At 45.6% G+C, this 25984-nt stretch overlaps 1 protein-coding gene across 2 annotated transcripts in view; it reads left to right on the top strand.

The window, feature by feature from the left end:
* Positions 1–25984, top strand: part of LOC147433951 (Protein kinase superfamily protein) — a 76200-nt gene that overhangs the window by 32285 nt on the left and 17931 nt on the right. For both annotated transcript variants that reach the window (XM_086490571.1, XM_086490572.1), the window contains exons 5-8: positions 15940–16028; positions 16147–16265; positions 16390–16530; positions 17670–17746. In XM_086490571.1, coding sequence (XP_086346697.1) covers positions 15940–16028; positions 16147–16265; positions 16390–16530; positions 17670–17746 — 426 coding nt within the window. The remainder of the gene's footprint in view (positions 1–15939; positions 16029–16146; positions 16266–16389; positions 16531–17669; positions 17747–25984) is intronic.

Here is a 25984-nt window from a genome sequence, read left to right as displayed (position 1 = left end):
GTGCAAGTCTCGTCATCTTCCACACTTCGAGTACATCCTTGGGCGGTACCCTACTCCTTGACAGAGTGCAGATTAGACACAGTCAACAACATTATCTTCCTCCAATCCCTGGTGCGTGTTCACAGCGAGCTTCTAGTCTCGGATTACACAGCCCGCTCTAAAGGAGACACCTCCCATCGATGAGGTTGAAATCTCCATGTCGACGTCCAAGGAAGAAGATGGTCAACAGACGCAGACGCTTGCCCTTCTCAAAGCTCAAATGGAAGCTATGCAACAGACTTTCTCAGCATGTCTTGCTTCCATCAACACTTGCTTGGACAAGTTACAGATGCAAACCTTTGAACCGACCAAATCGGAGGTTTTGCAACCAAAATTTTCTCACCCAGAGCATGGTTTTTCAGAGACGACTAGACACAAAGTACCTTCGTGCGAGCAGCGAAAGTCTTCGCATGAATATTCTTGGAAATGCTACAGTTCTAAGCAACCAACTTCTTATTCGAATCATCAGCAACAAATGCAGCAACATGAAGCTTCTAAAGGATCTCATCTTAAAAAGAAATCAGCCATATCAAGATGGACGGACTTAGTGGCACATATATCCGACCCTAGTCGAGTACTCGGTCGTAAATGCCGCGACGCTAGACAAGATCCCCCTCGCAAGCCATGCCCTACATTTAAGTCTTTCTTATCTGATGGTGGTAAAGTCGAAGATTTATTGATCCTTTCCTTGTGCAAGAGGATCCTTCAGAGGTCTAAGAGGCAACAACTTCCTCAACCTCCCCCTTCTCAATTGGAAGCCTTAATACCCGCTGAGAAAGTTGAAGATTCAAAAGATCCAAGTTCTTATGTGACAACCAGCAAGCACATAACCCCTTCTTTGGCCGTGATCCAGGTAGGAAAATTCGCCTCGTCATTGCCCTTGCAGAATACAGTCTTTGTCTCTAAAGAGATACCAGATGCTATGGTGAATGATAATTCTTCAAACTTGAAGACTCCAATCCTTGCCTTCAGTGGTGCAAATGATATAACAGATACAGACTCTTGCAGCACGACTTCAGTCGCTGCAATTATCTTTGGACACAACTTATTTGAGTGATAAACCTTTTTAGATGGATATACCTCCAAACACTACTCAGTCTCAGTCTACAAAATCCCTTCAGGAGGATTTTAGTGTTCCAGACAAACCAATGGGATACCTTGCGGATTTCAACCAATGGTCATCACTCAACAGAAAACTCAAGTCAGTTTACCAATAATTTCACTCGAAGCAGATACAGATTCAATCTTTTATTGGACAAAGCTCGAAGTTACAAATGACTTTGACAAAGACACTTATCAAGTTGCAGATGTGATATACTTTTGACAAAGATGAGACAAGTTGCAGATATGATGAGTTTTCAGATTGGAAAAATAGTTATGGTCAATAACAGTGTCATGACATGGGACTTAACAGAAAGAGCTTTGGATGCAGAAGCACAACGACAATACATTTCCTTCTCCCGGAGTTTCTACAACTACCCTGGGTTTTATTCAAAGAGGGAGGGAATGTCACGATTGTGACTATGTTGCAATATTACATCTACTCCTACTTGCAGATACGCGAAGTGCCATGCCAAGGAGGACCCCTGCGCTTGGATGGTCATGACCCTTCACTCAAGAGACGTGCCTCTTCGCCAAAAGCGACACTCCTTCGACGACTGGTCACACCCCTTCGCTCTACGGTTTGCGACTCTTCGTCCAATGGTTGCAACTCTTCGCCGAAAGGATGTGTCTTTACGTATAAAGTTGTGTCTCTTCACCATGAGACGTGTCTTTTCATTTGTGTCTCTTCGTCTCCTATATAAGGAGCCTATTGTACTCAGTTTTAAACAATTCAATCAATAAAACATAGAGTCTTCTGAATCTTGTTTTTGAGTTCAGTTCAAGTTTCTTATGTCTTAATCATGAGTTTAAGTACTTAATTAAGGATTAGTACCTAGAATCCTTACACCTAGGTCTCCCATGTGATGAGAGAACTCTAGGGCGTGTTTGCAGCCAGACCACTCAGCCTTGTCCTTGCCGCATAGGGGAAAAGAGAAGCCAACTGCTGTGTCCAAGGCCTCTATCCCCCTAGGTGCAAGGAACAGAACATGAACTCTGAAAAAGGCTACCTCAAGGTCTGGTGAAGTGTCGCCGAGAAACCGTGTAAAGTCGTAGGTAAAGAAATCCCAACGACGACGAATGTCGAAGCTCGTCAGACCACAAGGAACTGCTGCAAAGGGGGACGTCTGCACCAGAAGAGGGGGTCGCAAGAAAGGCTGTCCCTCTCTCGCCAAACGACTCGTGGCAAAAGCGCTGCCAAGAGATCTCCTAGCAGCCGAGGAAGGCCTTGCCCCCTGGGACGGCTGCGGGGGTGGAGCGGGAGGAGGTGAGGGAGAAGGGGGGCGCGAGGGAGAAGGGGGACGAGGGGGAGCGGCAGAGGGAGGAGGCCGAGATTGAAAGGAAGAGGGAGAAGGTGGAGGGGGGGCGGGGGCGGGGGGGGGGGGGGAGCGGAAGAGGAAGGGAACTTGGGGGGAGGAGGGACTGTTGAGGGCGAGGCTGAGGTGGAGGCTGGAGCAGGGACCTCGTTCTGCTAAAGAGGGTGGAATCGGCTCAATGTCATGACATGGGACTTAACAGAAAGAGCTTTGGATGCAGAAGCACAACAACAATACATTCCTTCTCCCGGAGTTTCTACAACTACCCTGGGTTTTATTTAAAGAGGGAGGGAATGTCAGGATTGTGACTATGTTGCAGTATTACATCTACTCCTACTTGCAGATACGCGAAGTGCCATGCCAAGGAGGACCCCTGCGCTTGGATGGTCACGACCCTTCGCTCAAGAGATGTGCCTCTTCGCCAAATTCCACACTCCTTCGACGACTGATCACACCCCTTCGCTCTACGGTTGTGACTCTTCGTCCAACGGTTGCAGATCTTCGCCAAAAGGATGTGTCTTTACGTCTAAAGTCGTGTCTCTTCACCATGAGACGTGTCTTTTCATTTGTGTCTCTTCGTCTCCTATATAAGGAGCCTATTGTACTCAGTTTTAAACAGTTCAATCCATAAAACACAGAGTCTTCTGAGTCTTGTTTCTGAGTTCAGTTCAAGTTTCTTAAGTCTTAATCATGAGTTTAAGTACTTAATCAAGGATTAGTACCTAGGTCTCCCATGTGATGAGAGAACTCTAGGGCCTGTGTCCGCAGCCACTCCAACACTGAGTCTAGAGCCTGGTCCCTGCCGCATAGGGGAAAAGAGAAGCCAACTGCTGAGTCCAAGGCCTCTATTACCCTAGGTGCAAGGAACAGAACATGAACTCTGAAGAAGGCTGCCTCAAGGTCTGGTGAAGGGTCACCGAGAAACCGTGTAAAGTCGTAGGCAAAGAAACCCCAACGACGACGAATGTCGAAGCTCGTCAGACCACGAGGAACTGCTGCAAAGGGGGACGTCTGCACCAGAAGAGGGGGTCGCAAGAAAGGTTGTCCCTCTCTCGCCAAACGACTCGTGGCAAAAGCACTGCCAAGAGATCTCCTAGCAGCCGAGGAAGCCCCTGCCCCCTGGGACGGTTGCGGGGCTGGAGCGGGAGGAGGTGAGGGAGTAGGGGGGCGCAAGGGAGAAGGGGGAGAGGGGGAGCGGCAGAGGGAGGAGGGCGAGATTGCAAGGAAGAGGGAGAAAAGGGGGGGGGGGGGGGGGGGGGGGCGCGCGCGGAAGAGGGGGGGAACTCGGAGGGGGGGGGGGGCGGTCGAGGGCGAGGCTGAGGTGGAGGCTGGAGCAGGGACCTCGTTCTGTTGAAGAGGGTGGAATCGGTTCCCCGTGGGAACCCACTGCTGCTGGGCAGGAGCCTGGAGACCACTCTGAGTTTCAGGCTTGCGCGATGGCCCCTGCGGACGTCAACCACGAACCTGCTACCATCCCTCCTCCGCTTGAGCCTCATGCTTGGAGGGTGGCACTGCCTGCGTACTCTGTGACTCTGTCTGCTGCTGTTGGCCAGCCCTCAAGGGCTGGGGTTGGTGGGCTTGTGGTGTAGGTCGGGGTCTCCTCCGTGGACAGGCCTTCGCAAGATGGCCCATCTGTCAACAAATGAAACATTGATTCGGGAGGCCCGAATACTCCACGCTCTGTCGAAACCACCCCCACTCACTCGAGGAAGTAGGATGACCTTCGAGAGAGTGTGAGTGTCCCTAACCAGAACGCGTACTGAGGGGATGCCGGCCGCCTTGGCAGCTACTGAGGCTGTTGTGCGCGGTGTCTCCAGGACAGTCCCAATCTCTGAGCCTATCCTGGACAAAAGTGATAGGTACTCCCTTCTCAAACCAGGAAAGCAGACGGAGATGGGAAGGTTTGCCTCCTCTACCAGATTATCTGTAGCTGGATCAAAACCATGTCTCCACTGTTGAAAGTGGGCACGAACTGCTCGGATGGCCAAGGGGCTCATCCCGATGACCTTGGACGCCATCTCGGAAGTCTCGAACTCTATGTGGCAGTAGCCGCGTCCGAGGAACTGAACATCCAAGATCTTGCCCACCTCTGCGAGAACACACAACTCTCCTCTGCTGGGTCTGGTGCCAAGAATCTTGCAAATGACGGAAGTCGTCTGAAGGCGTTCCACCTCTGCGGCTAGGCTCGCTTGCTCTATCGGTGATGGGACTACATTGGAGTCCCTTTGTGGTGGAGCTTGAGCCTCCATCTGTCTCTGCTGCTGTAAAGAAAGGGCAAAGAGGCATTGGCGAACAGAAACCTCCTGCTGGACCGAGCACGTCGAGTGCTGTCGAACCAGTCAAGCAGGAAAGAAGAGGACGAGGAGGAGGATTAGGGTTAATTTGCAAGTGGGCGGGGGAGCGGGCAGGTAGGCGGGTAGGGCAGGCGGGCAGCGGCTGGAGAGGCAGGCGGGCAGCAGCAGTAGGGCAGGCGAGTGGGCGGCGGGTAGGGCAGGGTAGCGGTGAGCAGGTAGGGAGGGGGCGCGATGGCGAACAGGGGGCGGGAGAGCAACAACGAGCTCCTTCGTCTTCCTGTGAGTTCTTCCAAAGGGTGGCATCTTAGTTAGATAGGAAATGCACAGACATGGTGGTCTACTCTGTTGTTACGCAAAGAAGCACCTATGACGTGGATAAAAATTCAAGAATATTTTCACGACAACTTGGATATCGGAAGAATGTGAAGAAGATGTCATCACGGCTTGGCATCATCTGAGAATGACTAAGAAAGACACGTTGGATGACTACTGCCAAAGGTTTTGGGTACCTTTTTGCCAGTGTCCTCGTTTCGAAGGATCAATTTGAGGGACCAGATTGAGCGGGTTTGCTGCTGTTTGCCAAAAGAGATGCGACAGTACTGTCTGAAATAGAAGTCTGACTCTATTCAGAGACTTATGGGACATGCTAAGCAAGGTTTTGGAATGCATGCCGACTTATTGACTTATCCTACGGAGAGGTTACTGTCCACCTCAACAAGGCAAGAGTCTTTCAGTGACGAAAACGAATCACGAGAAGTGGATGAAAGTTCATCAAGTGACTCGAGAGAAGAAAGGGAATCAGATGATAGTGTATCCAAGGGTTCCGGAACCACGTAGGGAACCAAATGCGAGTTCATCAGAGGATTCCGGAGAAGAAAGGGAATCAGATGATAGCGCATTTGAGGGTTCCCACAAAGCAGGGGAATCAACTGATGGTTCCTCAGAGAATTTAAATGATTGAGAATGAGGTGCCAGGAGACAGGGGAGGCCAGCAGAGCTAGCAATAGGTCAGAGGACACAAGAACGGAACAAAAAGGTAAGCTAGGTCCACCGGATGATTTGGTCAAGGGTACTTTTTGGCCCTCGATGCAAAGTGGATGGAGGAGCAGAACATCGCAATTTCTCTTTAGAGAGAGCTTCACCTTGAAGCTTTTGGGTCATTAGCAATGTGTATGCCAAAAGTCAACAGGTTGAATAGGTTGAATCTGTTGTGATGTGGACTGCACAAGAGGGGAGCCACTCCACTCCTTTGTCACATATTGCCTAGATGGAATAAGTTACTAATTTCTTTTTGAGATTTTAGAGGTACTGACAGGTTGATTGTTGATAAATTGGCTTTATATAACAGAAAAAATCATTCTAAATGAATTATTGGATTTTTAAGTGAGAGGGTTTTCTCGCTTAGGTCACTAGAAAAATAAGTCTAAATGAATTATTGGAATTTTAAGTGAGAGGGTTTTTCTCACTAGAGACATCGGAGTACAGATATTTCTAGTGCGTCGTTCAGAGTAATGACGGGAGCACTGTGAACGGGAATATCTTTAAGGCCACCAGGAATAGGTACTTTTGATGCGTCACATCGGATGGGTGACAGGGAGCATCGGGAAGAAGTATTCGACCATCGGGGAACGTACATCTCTGATGCGTCATAGGATGAGTGACAGAGAGCATCTCGAAGGAGATTGTACCGTAAGTTCGGTTCGAAAAGACTAGGTGAGGGTATTCTTGATGCATCACAAGGTGGGTGACGAGGGCATTGGAAAGGGAATATTCCATAGTCGGGAGGAAATTCCGAACTGTGTTAGATTTGTGTACAAGGATGAGCAAGCACTTGAATGAAGATGGGTTCAGAGGAAACTTTGAAGGTGAGATTCAAAGGCGAGAACCTAGATTCTCGAAGATTCGAAATAGGGAACGGAAGTTCCTTGGAATAGGGTTTTGCCCTAGGAATAGGAAGCCGAGGCTTTTGAGTACCATCAAGTACGAACGTGGTAATACGTTCGGTTCAAGTGCTTGTATAGACTTCTCCTGAGTAATAAAGATACTATTACGGGGGGGGGGGGGGGGGGGGGGACCAGCCCATCTTCTAGTCCGAGTACTATGTCAATCTTCTCACTCTCCATCTCTCTTGCTCTATCTATTTCTCTCTATATGCTCAAGCTTCAGTATTAAGTGATAAATTCTATTTATCCGAGTATATTTTATATTGCTACGCGCTGCCGTTTGTGACAGTAATATCAGAGCATGGTCTCCTCTCTTTCTCTGTAAAGGAGGACGACTTTGGGAGAATACGGGAAGAAGCCATGACAAGCCAAGAGAGAAGCAAGCAGGCAGAACCCTAAGCCCTGCAGGAAAAGGTCGCAGAGTTGGGATTTTTTTTTTCTCTCTGCGGGAAGTTGACCAGACTTGGGGATTCTCTGAGAATGCGACAAGAGTATGATACTCAAGAAGCTAGAGAATCCGAGGAGCAAAATGCTCAAGATCCTTTAGAACTTAGAAAAATATCCATAAACATCAATCAAGAATCATTGCAAAGAAATTCCTCATTTCGGAAAGGATATGAAGGTCTCTAGATCTCAAAACACGTTTGATACTTTTGACGGAAAGGGAAGATGTCCCGAAAGCTACCGCTTTCATTCGACAATTTGAAGTTGCTGTTTCGAACGTCAATTTGTCAAAAGTGTCGAAGGTGATGCATGACTGCGAGTGCTTGGTGGTACACCAAAGCTCTGCAAGGAATTCAAAACAAGACTTGGATTCAATTCAAGGCTCAATTTTTTTCCCTCTACGCTTTCGAAGAAGGCATCAAAGAAGATTGGGATCTGTTTGCGCGATAGGAGCACGAGCAAGTCACGGATTACGTGAACACGTATTGGTCTACTCTTCCAAAGGTGGCTCCACTCTTGAACCCTCTTTGAGGAAGAAATTCAACAAAGGACTTTTGCTCAAATTTTGTAGACGCATCTGCAAGATACTTTGCAACGGATGGTGGAGTCAGCAATACAAGCTGAAACTGTATACCTCTATGTACAAAGAAATCTAATCCTCGCAGTGGGACGGGAACCATTATAACACAGAAACAACGAATTTTTGTTACCTCTCCTCGAAGGATACGTTGTTATCTGGAGAGAGTTTTGGAGTACAGGAATTCAAACTAATTCCTGAGTTTTTGAACAGAAGACCCTCAAACTTTAAGTGAGAGGGCAGGTCTTTGATCAAAGTTAAATCTGTGAGGGACTCGTAAATTGCGTATTACTTTTACGCACGAGGTATAAATATGTCTTAAGCAAGTGTCACAAGACGGGCACACGTGCCAAGAGAAAAGAACAGACTGAACAGACTTTTAGCACTTCAATAACAACTGAACTGAGAGAGAGAGAGAGAGACGACACGTGACACGGAGTGGCGGAATTCCACCCCAGAGAGTATTGGCCCGAAACCTTCGCGCCCCTTTCGGTTTTTCTTTATATTGCATCAACACAATACAAGCCGGAACTCGAGACTCTGCACCTTCTCTAGGAAGCATGCCAGAGAATGAGCCTTAACCTCATATTTAAAGGCCCTAGGCCCCAAAAGCAGTTTACAATGAAAAGCCTTCAAACTCAAAAGCATCTGGTCCAAAAGCAAAGCCAAAAAGCTGCCTGCGTAAATCACGGAAATCCGTACAGTTGCCACGTCATCAGCCAACGTAGAACGCGGAAATCCGTATAGCCTGCCACATCATCAGGCCAACGCAATTTTCAGAAATCTACCATGTCATCAGTTTTTGCGTGTGTGCGGATCCTGCTTTATTTTAATCCTTTATGTCACTTGGGGGCCCATCGGACGGGGTCCCCATAAGTTGGGAGGACTTCTTCTGTTACTTGTTCTTCTTAGGGTTTAGGCCCCTCGATCGACATCTGTAAGTTGGCTCCATTCTTTAGGCTTTGACACGTCAGCAGTTTGTTACAGCAGGACCGATCACTCTCGAGTTTATGAGAGTAGGATCAAGTTGGAAAATTGTTCTATGAGATGAATTGGTTTGCTAAACCATTCGGAAGGTCAATAATTGATATGATATCTGGTACTTCTCCCAGAGAGTACCTACAACTGCGGGTAGGACATTATGGAGAAACCATTCCGAGCTTTCACTAAGCATGAGTACTCTCTACGTACACACTCCTTACCCGGTAAGGGAAGATAAGGTAGTGCCTTTTACACAAGTGAATGAACACTCTCTTTATGAGGGAAGGAGCAAGAGCCAGCTATGGTCTATGCTCGTGGAATTCTAGATTTGAAATCTGAGTTTATCTAATGAGTGTGTTTGCTCTGGAACCAAGTCGAGGAATCACCTAGTTGAGCGTGTTCGCCTTGAGAATCTTTCGAAAGGAAGGAAATCTTCCGAGTTCACAAATGCTCCAATACAACACGAGTATTATGTACACGTTTGGGTACATGAATAACGCATGAAGATGCAGACCTTGTTGTCAAGGTGAGTCGACTTGCCAGTCGAATTTTTTTCTCCTAACCCGAATGAGATGAGTCGACTTCCCTTTTAGGAAGTGGATTGGCATTTGAGATGCCTCTCTTGAGCGCCTTTTTGCGCGCAATAATATTCCGACACGAGAATCTCTGTTTCAGATGTGTTCGGTTGCTCTGAGTTTCTCTACTGAGAAGGGGTATTTTGATGCTCGATGATCATCAAGTAGCAAGTTATGATTGTAGCATATGCTTCTCCATAAGTAGGTCAAGTACCATTAGCATACTGCTAGAATGAACATGAACTATTTTGTTCGTGCATGTAATGCTCGGCCAACTGTTCCAAGACGGAAAGAAAGACCTTAACCACAAATGGGAGAACTTCCCTGAGATCCAAAGTGTGTTCGCTGTATTGTGAACCAAGTTTGAACATACGTTCAGAAAATAGTATGGCTAGAATCTTATCTGCCTAATATTTGGCAAGGCGTCATTGATGCTTGCAAGGTGAAACGTTTTTGATGGCCTCTGCAAGGAAGAGACGCTAATGGGCGTCGGGAAAGCCTGCTGGTGTTAATATCCGCAGGAGGAAAAGATGGAAAAAAGTGCCACCGTGCACAAGGGATCATCAGATTGGAACAATCGACCTACAGTGAGCGAAAGCGAAGAACAAGAACTTTCTCTGGTGAGATGGCAGACTCTATTTGCGAAAGGAAGCCATCCTCACATGAGATTAATGCCCTATGATTTGGACATATCCTATGTGGGAGGATACAAAAGTTTTAAATACTCAGGACTAATAGCGCAAGATTACGCGCACGGACAGATACCAAGATTGATTTCTAGGAGGATTATTCTTCTCGAGATTGAGAAGGTGGAATTGAGTTAATAGATTCTTGGATAAGGAAAATTCCGATTTACTGGAAAGACGTGAATGAGGGTTGCCTACGTGACTCGTAAGATTGATGATTGGTGAAAAGATATCCTTGAGGTACTAGAGGAAGGACATGAACCGGTAAGGTAAGTATTGAGTTTTTGTTTGATTTAAAATTTTAAGTTCTCTTTTGAGAAAGGACCAGCTCAACTCACCATTGAGCAAGATTTGAAATCTTTCCGGTTTCTCCCCGGGCAACTCTAGTGGACCTCTACAGTTGAGGACAATTGTTTATAAGTTAGAGGGATGTTGCTAAATTGGCTATATGACACAAAGAATATTTTTTTTAAGTGAGGGTTTTCTCACTTACGACACTAGGAAAAATAATTCTAAATGAATTATTGGAGTGAGAGGGTTTTCTCACTGGAGACATCCAAGTACAATTATTTATAGTGCGTCGTTCAAAGTAATGACGGGAGCACTGTGAATGGGAATATCTGTAAGGCCTGGTTTGCTTGATTAAAATGTGAAATGAAAGGATATGAATTTGATAGTAACAAGATTTAGTAGATCAAGACATCCATGAGAAGATCATGATTTGTATTTGAGACCCTCGACATAAATGTGATTGATGAGTGACCGATGTCTTTGTAATAGTGCTGGATTGGTGGTGTCTGGTGCATGGGTATATAGAGTCGGTGTCTACAGAAGAAAGTTTCTTTCCTATGGCTACTTTGCAGGCGTAATCGAGGGCGATTACAATTCTCTCAAGAAGGGGGAATGTCACAAAGTGATGATGTGGCGTGCCGACACGGAAAGAATTGGCCGAGAGGACAAGAGAAACTGAACTCAAAGAAAAGAGGAAGTTTGGAACTCAAAAAGAATGGTAGAGGGGCCTAAACTTAAACAGAATAAGGGATTGTAAAAATCCTAGTCCCACTTAACTTAAAGTGTAAGGTGTAGCAGAAGTGAATGTTGAACTTTGCTCAAGATGAGTGCTCCGAATTGTGCTCAAGGGTTCCTTTTACTTACGGAAGTGAGAGAGTGCAAATGATCACAAACAAAGTGATTGACACTGTGAATGAAGGGCTGATACTGAGAGATAGAGAGAGAAGAATACGACACCAGAATGATGTCAAACCCTCCTCCAAGGGCCCCACTCTCTATGGCAAGAGAGGTCTATGCTATTGATTGCACAAATCTGGTACAATGGTCTTGATGCAATGGACTTGCCGACGACTATGATGACAGCGACGAGACGGGCTGAAAACTGAAAACGCTAGGGGCTGAAATCTGCAAATCTGCTGAATTCTGCAACTGTGTCGGCGAGGACGGTGATGGTGACAACGCGACGACGATGCGCTGAAAACGCAGATGCTGAAATCTGCGAACAGCGGCTGAAACTGAAAATGCTGGCTGATCTGACCGTGCGGCGAGGATCTGGTGCGGGAAGGTGAGATCTGCGAGGTTTGGGGCTGCTATTGCGGAGTCTAAGTGCCGAAGATAGTAAACGTTGATGGAATGGCTGATCTGATGCTGGGAAACTGCAAAACACTAGGGAAATCTGCAACTTGCAAAAACGCCAGGCTGATGTGGTACTGCTGAAAACGCCAGGTGCACATCAGCAAAAACGCCAAGGCAGATCTGCTGCAGAAAATGTTGGAAGTCTTGATGGCTGAAAACGCTAGGGAGTTCCGCCGGTCTTGCTGAGAAGGTGCATTGCCAGATGCTGGATCTCTGTTGCCTCTTCTGCCAGAAAGTGCTAGCGCTAGGTTTCTTTTATAGAGCTTAGCAAATTTGCCCTACCCAGTTTCCCAACAAAGTCACTTATTAATAATAAGTGAAAAATGGCTAAAATAGGGAAAATGGGTTCTGTGCACTGTAAAATTCTCATGGTGGCTACTGAGTGTAATACTGATGATCATGCTGTGTGCAATCAGAGGATATGCAACTACTCTAAGTGCCTGGACATGCATGGGCTGCTCACAAGCTCACAAAGGTGCCAGAACACTTCCTAAGCTGACCTGAATCCTGGACCTGAAGTAGCTTGTCCACATGCACATGATGCAATGGCTGATCTGACACTGAGAAACTGCAAAACGCTAGGGAAATCTGCAACTTGCAAAAACGCCAGGCTGATGTGGTACTGTTGAAAACGCCAGGTGCACAATAGCAAAAACGCCAAGGCAGATCTGCTGCAGAAAACGCTGGAAGTTTTGATGGCTGAAAACGCTAGGGAGTTCCGCCGGTCTTGTTGAGAGGGTGCATTGCCAGATGCTGGATCTCTGTTGCCTCTTCTGCCAGAAAGTGCTAGCGCTAGGTTTCTTTTATAGAGCTTAGCAAATTTGCCCTACCCAGTTTCCCAACAAAGTCACTTATTAATAATAAGTGAAAAATGGCTAAAATAGGGAAAATGGGTTTTGTGCACCGTAAAATGCTCATGATGGCCATTGACTGTAATACTGATGATCATGCTGTGTGCAACCAGAGGATATGCAACTACTCTAAGTGCCTGGACATGCACGGCCCGCTCACAGGCTCACAAATGTGCAAGAACACTCCCTAGGCTGACCTGAATCCTGGACCTTGTCCACATGCACATAGGGTTAGATGTGCACGTGGCATAAAGAGCATCGGCTGAGGAGCCTAACCCTAAAAACTCAAAAGCTTGAACTCTGGCTGGCAAGTTCGCAAATTGCGCTGACTGCTGATGTGGCAGGGCTGTACGGGTTGATGACGTGGCATGATTGTGCAGAACTTTTGGATTTTGCCTTGCAATGCTCACGTGGCAAGATTACGAATTTTCGTAATTTGTGCTGGCAGAGTTTGCAACTTTTACACGTGGCTTTTGGGGAGCAGAGCTTTTAGGGATAAGTGCTTTTGGGGTCTGATGCTTTTGAGCTTTGCTTTTGGGACATCCCTTGTATTGTTTATAAGTGCCCCTAGGGTCACGTCTCCGCAAAGCATCTTGACACAGAGTCTTGGAGAGAGTTGAACCTAATAATGAAGAAATACCGGAAGGGGCTTTGGGGCCAGTGCATTTTGGCTCGGAACTCCGTTGTGCTCTCTCTCTCTCTCTCTCTCTCTCTCTCTCTCTCGTCAAGTACAGTAATTTTGCAGCTTCTATTCGTGTGTTGCTATTGATTTTCTTGCTTGGAGTGTCCAAGCGTGTAACAAAGAGAAAACTGGCCGCTAAGATTTTTGGTTTGAAGCACTCCATGTTTTTTAAAAATCACCCCCTTTCTCCTAAATAGAACTTATACTTTACTTTTTCTTTATTTAATCATGACTCTCATCCCCCAATCCTTTAATTTTTGGCCATTTTGGTTTAATTAAATGGAATCTTGGCAACTAATACAATCGTCCCCTCATCGTATTGCCTGGGCATAATCATGGTGTTGGTCTTTGTTAAACTCATTTCTATAACAAATTTACTTTTCATCGTTTTTATGTAATATGACGATCCCGCATACATCCGAGGGCCGCGTTAGTCAAAAAAAATTTATAGGGTTAGATGTCATTAAAAAGCATGTTGTTTTTGAGAACACTGAAAAGTATGAAAAGCAAAAAACCGTGCAACAAGTGGAAAAAAGCAATTTTTGCTAAAATTGAAGCATGGTGTCATTACGTCTCGTATAACTAGAAAATGACCTTGCTTGTCGTCGAAAAGCACAAAAAAAGAAAAAAAAAAGTTTTTCTCGAATTGAATTGCAGCTTCGCGAGATCCAGTAATAATACAATCTGGCTTTGCTTCTCGCTAAAAAACATCGAAAAGCACAAAAAGAAAATTTTTCCAAAACTGAACCATGAGTCTACCAGACCTAGTAGAAATTGGAAATAGAGTTACTTTCCACTTTGAAACACTATACGACTGTTCAGAAAGCATTTTATATATAAAAAAATGTTGGAGTTAAAATTTTGTGCACTAGAAAAATCATAGATCTTACACTTTGTGTTGCGACTATTGTTTGAGTTCAAGTTTGTAAGATCCCCAGCCCAGAGACTGGGGCGACTTGATAGTTAGGCCTTCCTTTGTTCTTAGGCTGCATTGACGACACCTTACTCCGGTTCAGAGAAGCAAGGATACGAGCAACAGAAGTGAGAGAGGTCTCTATTCTTCAAGGTTATGGATGTAAGGTTCCTACAAGTGAGGTTGATAACCCAAAGGTTATGATGGGAGCTAAATTCCTATTACAACTAAACTAAGGCCTCAACATACTTAGGATCTATAGGACAATGCCTTTTTTCCCATGTTTAAGAGGCACAGGTGCCATCCATAAAGTCTTAGATATGGTATGAAACTTATCCTTTACTAATAGCTAGTCTTGTGAAAAATATCCAACTAATCGGGTCCATCCGTCCGTAGTCATAGTCCCAATTGGATACTAGTCCTTACTTTTCACACCGCACACACTTATTCCTCTTGTTTTTAATTACTACCACATTGTTTTACATATACAATTAGGATGCCTTTATTAATTTTTGTCAGAGTTGCATTCATACAACCCTTCAAACATCACACAAACAATTCTTTTTCAAACAAGATCTAATAAAGACAACCCTATCTTTTAACAAAATAAAATATCTGCGGATTTTCTTTTTCTAACCGACACAGCCTTTGCAAAGGTTTTTTATTAGCTAACCATGAAAAATCCTCTCCTTTTGCTAACCACTAGGGGTTCTTGTTCACTACAAGATACAAGAGCTGCTAACCACATCTTATTCTGTAGTATTTCCTTGCTAATTGCGGGATTTTCTTGCTAGTGGCGAGCTCCAAATGGCAAGAAGATGCTCTATCAGCAACTTCTTTCTATAGGAGTCTCTTTCAATAGTGATAAAAAGTTTGACTTAAAGCCAAATATTACTTTCCTCAAATAGCTCTTTTAACTTGATTTAGAAAACACATGCTCGTCTCTCGTGATCAAAAGCACATTCTTGGCTGTTTTTGGGACATTCTAAGCATATCGTACTAAGGTTACATATGTATACATAATGCAAAAATTGACAAATTGACCTAGTAACTGCATGTAGGTGAGGATGTCCATCAGCAACTTCGTTCACTTGTGCCGCATGTTGAGTGTTCGTTGGAGCTTGAGGCATAGGGTTGGAACTTCACGACTCCTCGGGGTCGCATCTCTCACGTAGTGCATAGAAGGCAAAAGGGGGGTAATGCTAGAATCAATCGAACACCAACTCAATGGTTAGTTACCTTGTTAAGCACGGTCGGGCCGGAACACTACTCGGGTGGGTGACCTCCTAGGAAGTTTTGACTTCGAGCAAATGGTGTCTCTCGTGCACAGCCTATGGTGCCAACAAAGTCTTGGTGACCTCATGCCAAGAAATGGCCATGCCTTGGTCACCGCCTTAGTTGGTCGCCTAGGAGCGAGTTGTGGGGGGATTGCGAGCTTGGCGTGCTCTCAGTGCTATGAATGTCTTGTGTTTGGAGCTTGGGAGATAGCCTGTGATTGCCCGGGCATACGGAATGATCAGTTGCATCTCCGATCTAGATGAAAAAACCATAACCCTAAAACCCGTCACACCATATTTGGATTCTGACAAGTAGTTGGTTAGCTCCTAACTTCCAATGGTGTCCTGTCATTTAGCATCATGCGTGAGTAGTCTTTAGCAAGGGCTTAGGGTGTCATTACATTTAGGAAGCACTTCTTAAACATTCACCATGCCAAAAAGGCCAGCTATGGGTTCTGTACTGTGTATTGTGTAAGTTTATGGAGAAGATGGACCTACTCAAGCTTCAAATTACAGCTCACCTACTTCATCTATCTTTGGCCTGCTCAATTCTCTCCATGCTGTATGATGTAATTCCTCGTTTTCAAAATTATCTTCATTTTTTGTTTGTCAGGCAGAGCTTGGAAGAAAACTTGCAGAGATGCATAAGGCTGGAAGTTCTGAAAAGGGTTTTGGTTTTCCTATGGATAATACTATTGGCAGGTGAGGCAGGCCTGCAGTAATTATTTGAGTCTTTTATTGGCTTTCCCTAATACTGAGTACTACAACTTCACTGCAAAATGTATGGCCAATTTAACCAGAGAACAACTATTGCTGGCAGTACGCCTCAACACAATCCCTGGACAGATGACTGGCTGAGTTTCTACAGTGAACACAGGCTAGGTTACCAATTGAAACTTGCTCAGCAACAATATAGGGACAATGATGTGTATTCAAAAGGTAAGCAGTTGATGACACTGTTTAGGTGCTACTAAATAAAGAGCAACTTGCAGCACTCAATGATGTATCAAAAAATCCAACTCCACTCCTGCCAACTTTTCTGCAATGGTTCAAATGTGTGCAGGTCAAAAATTGCTGCAAAACATGCAGCTACTTTTCAAGAATGTGGATATATCTCCATGCCTTCTGCATGGAGATCTTTGGAGTGGCAATGTAGCAGCTGACAAGGAGGGGAACCCAGTTATACTTGATCCTGCATGCTACTGTATGGTTGCAACATTCTGAAGTAAATTTGAATCTGCATATCTTTATGTGATTAAGTTTTTAGTATCAGTTCCTTTGGTCTTACACTGCTATTATAAACTTGCTTGAAATGTCATGACTTGAGTAATGCATCATTATGGTTCAAGTATGTTGCAACCATTTTTTTTTGTAGGAGAGTTCCTGATGAGCATTTAGGTGAGCTTCAAAATCTCCAGTAAAATGAGTTGGTATCAGGAAATAAAAATTTGTAGACACTGGTATGTCATAGACTGCTATATGATTGAGTATGTTACAGTCTACAGAAGGTCTATTTAGTTGGGCAATGGCATTGGCTATCTTGAATGAATGTTCTTATGACCTGTTGAATTTCTTGCTTAAGGTTGAGCAATAAAGCCTAACACATGGCTTAGATTTGTTGTGCTTGTAGATCGTTAGAAAGCAAAGAGTCTTCTTTGCCTTGAGCTCTTAGAACATTAAATGTTCTGTGCATGTGGATGCATGCAGGTGGAGATTGTCACCATATTTTTTACCATCGGATTTTACCTTCCATGCAGCTTAATGAATTGAAAAATTGGAACCCTCTGCATTCACATGCATTTCAGCGCAATGAAATTTGATCCTTACCCATTTGCCCCGTTAGGGCAATGTAACTAAAAAATGCATCCTCCATAGCAAGCTTTCAGCATAATTTTAGTCCAAACTTTGAATTATTAAAGCAGCAAATCTCCCGGGATACTGTTTCAAGAGAAGGTATTTTGAGGTTTTATGTAGAGCCATCTTTAACTGACTGCATTCCATTGTAAGAATTGAAAGATCCTATGGTTGTTTATTCAAAGCTCAGTGAAAGTCGAGCACCTTTTTTGAGCGAGTCAAAGACCCCTTGTAAGGCTAGGAAGAGCATTCATATTGTTTGGAGTACCCTTGCAAATAGAATTTTATCTATGCCCGTCTTGCTGAGCCACCTTTACTCTAGTCATTACAACAACATGAGCAAGTAGCTGCCCAGCAATTGTGTGCAAGGAATCGAATAAATCCAGACGTTCCAACCCTAAAAATTTCAGAACAAAGCAGATTTTTGGCAGTAACAAAGAGCTATAACATTATTCGATACTAGGCTTTAATGCTTTTTTGTATGGACAGATGGACACAATGAAGCCGAGTTTGGGATGTCGTGGTGTGCAGGTTTTGGATCTTCTTTCTACAATGCATACTTTGAAGTAAGTTACTTCACTTTCAGGGATTTTTGTAGAATTTGGAGCCTTTGACTTTCAAATCATGTGGATTGTATGATCTCTTGCTTATTCTTGCCTGTAATAGTAGTTAGAATAAGTCGTGCTCATCACAATTGCCATCACTTCATGCTTTTGGGACATTGCGATCAGACACTTTTATGAGCCCAGACAAAGGGGTGGCTATTCAATACTTTGGTAGCTTTCGAGGCGTCTAGATAGCTGGCTGAAGCAGGAGACAGAGGATCATGGTATGCACAGGTGACTTAGTGGCTCACATATCATGGACTAGAAATGGATGTCCCCACCACCATTTCAGTATAACCGGGTTGCCTTGCATATTCACCTCCAGCACGATGAGAGGAACAGAGTACTAAGACGGGACCTTGGCAGCTCTATACACTCTCAGCCATTCAATCTCTACCACGAAAGAGCTAAACTTTACAGAGATTACTTCATGAGCATATGGATTTATGCAGACCCACATAAATGGATTTCTATAACATGCCGCTAGGGTGGCAGGTGGTCAGATCAGAGTATATTCACACCTCTTGAGATAGAGGTGGGTAAGGCAGCTCGGACTCCTAGAGCAGAGAGGATCCATAGATTATGTTCGGAGAAGGGGGAGAGTGAGAGGTACTATGCCCATAGATGTAGAGCATATTCTATTATCAGACAGAGATATCCCACCTGTTCGGAGAGCCACTCTCTCTATGCCAGCTCCTAGAGTCGGCAGACCAGCACAAATTGGGGTGGTTCTACAAAATATTCTGTGCCACAGGGCGATCTCCTTACAGCTCCATACCACATGCAGGAGAGGACAACAGTTACAGATTACCAGCTTCTTTCAGAGTTCCCCATACCGCACCCGCACTCGCCGATGGGAAGAGAGCCTTCGAGCTAGCAGGAGACTGAGAGCACTAGGTTACTGCACACCTAGACACTATCATGTAGAGATGACAGAGATTTGAGCCCAACACCACACAGAGAGCCGCTCAGATTCAACCAGTTTTAGGGAGCTCTCTATTCCCCCTTGTTGATATACACCGTTTTACACCCCCCTCCATAAAATAGGATGGAGCTAGCTAGATTATGCATATCATGCTCGTCTTGCATTCTAAATCCCTAGTTGTAAAGCTCAATTCTCATCTATATTACCCTCTCTCAGCTATTGTATACTCCAATCAGTCATCCTTTCTAGTTAAGTTCATGCTACTTTGTGTTAAGTGTCACAGGGACGGGCACCACGTGCCAATGGAAAAGAATAGACTGAACAACTTTAAGCACACACCTGAAGCTCTGATACCATTATCACAGGGACGGGCACCACGTGCCAACATAGAAGAACAAACTGAACACTATTAGCACTTCAAATAACACTGAACTGAGTGAGAGAGAGAGAAATGAAATGAAATGAAATGTTATATTAACGTCTTCAAAAGGCCAGAATGACCTATGAGACCAAACTGATACAAAAGTGGTGAATCTGTTACAATGTCTGGGTACCTTAGTACTAAAGTACTAAGTGTGAAAAGTGTGAAAGTGTGAAAATAAATGTAAATAAATGTGAAAAACTAAATACAAAGTATTAAATAAACTTCTTAGGAGCATTCTGGGTGTCTGGTCAGAATGCTTCTAATCCTTTGTTGTAGTCTCCTCCGGTGAAGTGTGCCTCTGCATCTCGGTCGTGGTCGTCTCGATTTCCTAAGCTCAATCGCCCTGTCAATGAGGGTGCCTTTGGTATGAATGTGGGTACTCCTTTGTGTTGGCTGCTGGCCTCTTACTTCTCCTTCCACTCCTGCTTCTCTCGATCCAAAGAAATCTGTGATCTGCCTCTGAGGCTGTAGTGCTCTTTGTCTTCTCATTAGATTATCCCTGTGTCGATGTAGTTCCAGTAGGTACAAGCCTAAGCATCTTTGATCTTGGATTGCATGACTCTATCTAGAGGTCCAAAGCCTTCTTTAAATAGGCAGTGGAAACGCCCGTATCTCATAGTATACGGTGCAATGGCATATGTAGTGTAATTCTGTCTCCGGCTCCATTCCGCATAACTTGCAAATTCTGCTCTCAGGTGGGATCCCCCTGAATCTGCCAAATTCAATTTCCAGCTGATGTGAGGATGTACGAATCTCTAACCAATAGCACATCTCAAACCATGAGACAGGCGGGTATCCATGTAGCTCGGGCGAATCACAAATCCATCTTCAGATAGCTATAGGAAGTTTTCTTTGTAGTCGGCCATCTTCGTGCCCAATTCTTGTGTAGGGTCTACCCATGTCCTCTTAGTATCCAACTGTATAAGATCCTGACGGATGATTTTATTAATCTCCGTTTGTGTAATTGCCAGTGATGGAGCCGCAAGAGAGTATTGGAAGGGAGGTAATCTTTCCATACTGAACCCGTGTCTCTGAAACCACGAGGACAGTTGCGCATACCAGCATGATGTATCCCCTTTCATTGCTAATTGTCGAGAAGATTCAAGGGCCAGTCTAGTATATCGGCAATTATTTGTATCCCACAAACCATGTATAAAGGACACTGATCTGGTAAGAGCTTCAATTTCTATCGGAGGGGTAGCTAGTTCCGCTCGGGTAATCGCGTGTGGTACGGAGGCCTTGGCTCTAATCATTCGGGAAATCATAGATACCAAAGGTCTCTCCATTGACTTCCAATTATCCTGATCCACAGATGGTCTCCAAATCTGGACCCCATAAAGCATAGCGGAAGCCACCACCGTATCAAATAGCCAAAGTTTTGTTCGTGGTTCCTGAAACTGCACTTGTGAACACATCCTCTCCAACCCTCCCAAGGCCGCAGAGGCTCTGGACAATCTAGCATCCGCCGCTTTCTTAAGAGTAAACTTTGGTCCTGCAAATACCACACCAAGGTATGTGTATGCATCTGTGTACTCTACTGTATCCTGGCCATATGCAAATGTAGGTGCCGATCTCCTAACCCACTGCGGTGTGGTGTTAAACACCATAACTTTGGTTTTTCCCAAGTTTACCGACAGTCCACTGTCCTCTGCGAATTTATGTAATGCATCTAGCTGCCTCTGCATTCCCTCTGGTGATTCTGCTATCAATACAATATCATCTGCATACAACAACAAAGGGATCCATGACCCTGCAAGTTGAGCACCTCTGTCACCCTCTCTATGAATGTAATCTGATACCTCATCTATGTACATACCAAATAAAGTAGGGGACAGTGGGCATCCCTGCTTTACTCCAACAATGGAATGAACAATGTCGGAATCCCCTTCTGGAGTACGTACATAACCAGTTACTGACCCGTATAAGGCCATGATCCCCCAAATAATCTCTTTGGGGACCCCTAACTCTTGCATCTTGTGCATCAATCTGGCCCTTGGTACTGTATCAAAAGCTTTCCGAAAATCCACAAAGCAACAATACATCCTTCTCCCGCTTGCTCTTCCTTCCTCAATAATGGCTCTGAGCGTAAGAATATGATCTAAAGTGGAATAACCCCTCCTGAATCCAGCTTGTTCTGATGCCCGTATGCCCTCATTCTCTGCCCATCTACTGAGTTTTTGTTCAAGAATGGATGCGTACAGTCGGGTTAATGTGTGACCTACCATAATGGTACGGTAGTTCCCGGGTATCATAGGATCTCCTGACTTGAAAATAGGTACGATAGTAGATAATTTCCAAGATTCAGGTAATCCTTCACACATGACCCGATTAAACAGACGAGCAAGGACTTCTGAAAGTAGATCCCTGGCATGGATCAGATGTTCTGCTACTAAACCATCATGATCATATGCTCTTCTTGTCTTCATCTTATCAATGGCTTTTTTCACCATTTCCGTAGTAAAGAAAGTACTAGTAGCAGGGCATGGCTCTAGCGGATCTGGTAATGGAGGCTGTCCAGATACCATATATAATGATGTTACATATTGACCCCAAATCTCAGGAGAAGTAATTGTCGGAGGCGGTGAGTGCTCGTGAAATAAACGTCAGGCCTCATGTGAGTCCTGACTCAAGAAGAGCTGATATAAATCCTTCTCCAGTTTGGCTAAAAATGCCCTTTTCTTGCGACGTACTATACGCCGAAGAGCAATCCGAGACTGCTTATATGTGATGATCCCAAGTGCCAGCTCTTTCTGGACCTGGGTTCTCGTCTCTCTGGCATCTGCATTCCTCGTCATACCAACTGTTTTGAGGCATGTTCCCAGATCCTCTCTTCTGATCAGGTTGAGTATGTGGGTATGCCTCTTGTGCTGCTCCATGTAGTATCTCTGTTAACTGAGAAGTAATCTCCTCTACAGTATATACTGGCTCGGCTGCCCACATCCTATCATAGATCTTTTCCACATAGACTGAATCAGTCTCTGGCGTGAAAGTATATCCTGTGTGTGTCTTCTTCCTTTGCACTTGAGAGGCATTGTATTGGAAGGAGATTGATAAGGTCAAGAGAGCATGATCCACTGCAATCCCAACCGGTCTGGGTCCCACCTTAAAGTCCTCGATACTAGAAATAAAGCTTGGTGACGTCATGACATAATCCACTGTACTGGCCCCATGCCTGTGCGGGAAGCATGTGAATCCCCCCGATAAAGGGAAATTCTTTAGACCATTAAGTATGGCCAAACCATGTATAGTTGCCATCTCCATGAGATGTCTCCCATATTCAGTGTGTTCTTTATCCTGTGAGGTTCTAGTAAGCCCCCTCTGTGATAAATCCACTTCTCTGAGCATTTCCTCAGAAGTATCATAGAATATTGCTTGAGAGTTGGCCGTTCTGGCATTAAAGTCTCCTAAGAGAACGATGTCTCCATCTCTAGAGAACTCCCATATGTCATTATTCAATATGGAGAAAGGGGACTGTCCTTTAGGTGAGGAGTAGACTGATGTACTTGGAGGGAAGTAGCATATAGCGATATATAGAAATCTACCTGTCTCGGCTCTCATTCTCACCCACATATACCTTGCTTGCTCATCTTTCCTGATAATCTGTAGTAGTGGTTTCAGCTCCTCTTTAAATAAGACTGCTACTTCTCCTGAACCCCGGCTACCCCGTAGAGATCTCTTGTCTGGTCGACCAGCTGTTTCCCATAAATAACCCTTCACATGTGGCATAAGCTGTCCCGGTATCTGGTGCGTCTCTGAGTAGAAAACTATGTCTCTGTCCCTAAAGCTGTCTTCAAAGGCACCTACATCTAGCCTAAATGATCCATTACAATTCCACGCCGCTATTCGGAGCGTCGCCCCATAGGTCTCGCATTGTCATGATGAGCGTTTTTCCAGAACCACTACTTTCCCTCCTCTATAAAAGGCAATTTTCCCCTTTTCCCTTGCTGCCCTAATCTCTGGCATCAACTCTTGCATGTGTGCCACTTGTGCCAATGTAAGGTTATCTCCCAGGAAAATACCGGTTTTCTTAAGAGTTGTCCTCTTCTTTAGAAATTCTTTCCTTATTTCTATATTCGGGAAGCAGAGAATAAGTGCCCTATCCTTTACGTTTCCCTTCTCATCGATTTCTTTCTTGCCGACTCTCCATGCACTTGTGTGAGTGGGCTCTGTGATGCCCATGCGTTGTAGCAGTTCCTTCACTTCTTCATCTACATTCTCTTTGTCTTTGACTCCTGTGACCCGCACATGCAGAGCCCGATTCTTCCTTTTCTGCTCTTCCTCAATGGTCATATTAATAATGGTGGAGGTAGGTGTGGTCTCGGGCATCTGGGCCTTCCCTTTCTTCGCATCCTCAATCCATTTCTCTGCTTCATCAACCTTTTCTCATGTCTTAAAAAGACGTTCCACCCATGAGATGCCGTTTTCAATTTTTGTTCATCTCCTTCCCGTAGAGCTTTCATATGATCCTTCATGTCCTCGAGCTCCTTCATCACCGAAGGTTGGTCGTCTCCCTTCTCCTTAGTTGCAGATTTGCAAGACGCAAGTTCTCCTTTTAGCTCCTCGATTATTGCATCTTTTTCCCCCATGTGCTTTTCCATATTTGTTCTCCATGCTTCAAAACTTGCTACTGCCTCATCGAGTTTCTTTTGCATAACGCATTTTGTTACATTTACTTCGGTCTTGATCAGGTTTCTTAATTCCGTTTTCAAGATCTGAATTTCCTCATTCTGTATCCCCCGGATCTCTCTCCTTAATTCTCTCATCATGTCTCCATACATGGAGTTCCTGTAGCTCTCAGCGCTCGCGTGCATTTCCTTCCTGATGTCATCCCTCATATAGTTTAGCTCTAATTTGAGCATCGCCTGGATCTTCTCCATCATTAGCTCATCATGTATCCTTGGAGGTTTTCCCAACTTGTAAGGATCCTGGTGATAGTACAGTATCTCTATTTCTCCGTTTAAATGTAGCTGTTGTTTTTTTTGGGGTGGTGTAGCTATCTTCACCCGGCCCTTCCCCTTCGGTAGGCGGATCCATCGAACCCGAGCCACAAATGTGGCGACCCTTGCTACCTGTGTGAATGTTGTTGCCGCCTACGCGTATGTTGATGCCGCTCGTGCTCTCTTGCCGACGTCTACGCGTATGATGTCTCCATCGGCATTGTTTTCACCCGCGTTACTGACCACCAACTGCTGTTGTCCAGCTTTTATGTAGGGGGCAGCTTCGCGAAGGGGTGCAACAGCAGAGAGCAGGGGGGTGCTGCGTGCAGGGGCGGGGCTGCAGGGGGCAGCGCGCAGAGGCGGAGGTGGCGCGAGTTTTGAGTTCGCAAGGGGCGGGGCTGCAGGGGGGCAGCGAGCAGGGGCGGGGCTGCTTGGCGGGCAAGACCGGGCACGAGCAAGGGGGACTGCAACGCGCAAGGGGCGGGGCTGCAGGGGGGGGCAGCGCGTAGGGAACCTTAGCGTAGCATGTCCCAGCGCGTAGCAAGTGCAAGTCGAACCTTAGCATAGCATGTCCCAGCGCGTAGCAAGTGCGAGAGAGAGAGAGAGAGAGAGAGAGAGAGAGAGAGAGAGAGCCTGCTCTGACGCGCTCCCCACCTGTCTTGGCTCCTGCTACTGCCGCGAACCCTAACAGTGTCAGCTGTTGCGCTGTGCTGTGCCCCGCTGTGCTCATACTGCACTAACTGCTGCGTCCCTACATGACCTACTCAGGCTGCGCGCTGCTCTGCAGGTTGCTCTGTCCGCCATGTGCTCAGGCTGCGCGCTGCACGGAGAGAGAGAGAGAGAGAGAGAGAGAGAGAGAGAGAGAGAGAGAGAGAGAGAGAGAGAGAGAGAGAGAGAGAGAGAGAGAGAGAGAGAGATGAAATGAAATGTTATATTAACGTCTTCAAAAGGCCAAAGTGACCTATGAGACCAGAAAGTTACAATGTGGTGGATATGATACAAAGTCAGAGTAACAAGATCACAAAAATGAAATGACAAATGTCAAGATAAAATACTACTATGGAATCCTAAACTGCTAGGTGTGAACTAAGCAGCTAGCTGGGATAGCTAGATCACAAGAGATCCAGCATCGGTCGCTGGCGGATCTCATCAATCTCCTCCATGGTCAGTAGTCTGACCGGGCGTCGTGCATGTCGAGCCAAAGTGATCCGAATCCTCTGATGCAGCCTCCGTCGATGCTGTGTAGTCCTCCGCGGTTATGGGCGTGTGGATCTCCCCAGCTGAGTCGCTCGGTCGATCAATGTGCTTATGGTGTGAGGCGACGTGTAGTAACTCCTCCGGGTGTCCAGTGGCAGCTCTAAAGAAATCTGTGATCTAAGTCTTTGAGACAGGCTAGCCTCTCCTCTCATCAGGCTCTCTCTGTCTGCGTAGCTCGAGTAAAAACAAACCCAAGCATCTCTGATCCTCGTGCTGCATGACTCTGGAGAATGGTCCAAAGCCCTCTCTGAACAAGCAATGGAAGCGGCCTCGTATCTCGTAGTAGACGGGGCAGTGGCATGTGTAGTGCAACTCTGTCTCAGGCTCGATGTCACACAGGAGGCATGTCCTGGCCTCTGCTGGTACTCCGCTGTATCTCCCAGTCTCGATCCGCAACTGGTGTGAAGATGTGCGGATCTGGCCGATAGCACATCGTATCCCATGAGACAAGTGGGTGTCCATGTATCTAGGCCTCGTCACAAAACCAACAACCGTAAGCTGGAGGAGATGCTCTCTGTAGAAAGCCATCTTCGTGCCCAGCTCCTGTGCTGGCTGTATCCATGTTCTCCTGGTGTCTAGCTGAGTCAAGTCCTAGCGGATGAGCCTGGTGATCTCGGACTGTGTAAGAGTCAGAGAGGGTGCATCCAGTGTACTCG

The sequence above is a fragment of the Adiantum capillus-veneris genome, chromosome 19, assembly GCF_014529385.1.
Source record: "Adiantum capillus-veneris isolate H3 chromosome 19, ASM1452938v2, whole genome shotgun sequence".
Taxonomy (NCBI): Eukaryota; Viridiplantae; Streptophyta; class Polypodiopsida; order Polypodiales; family Pteridaceae; genus Adiantum; species Adiantum capillus-veneris.
The sequence above is the reverse complement of the archived record's forward strand: the minus strand, read 5'-3'. Positions and strand labels throughout refer to the sequence as shown.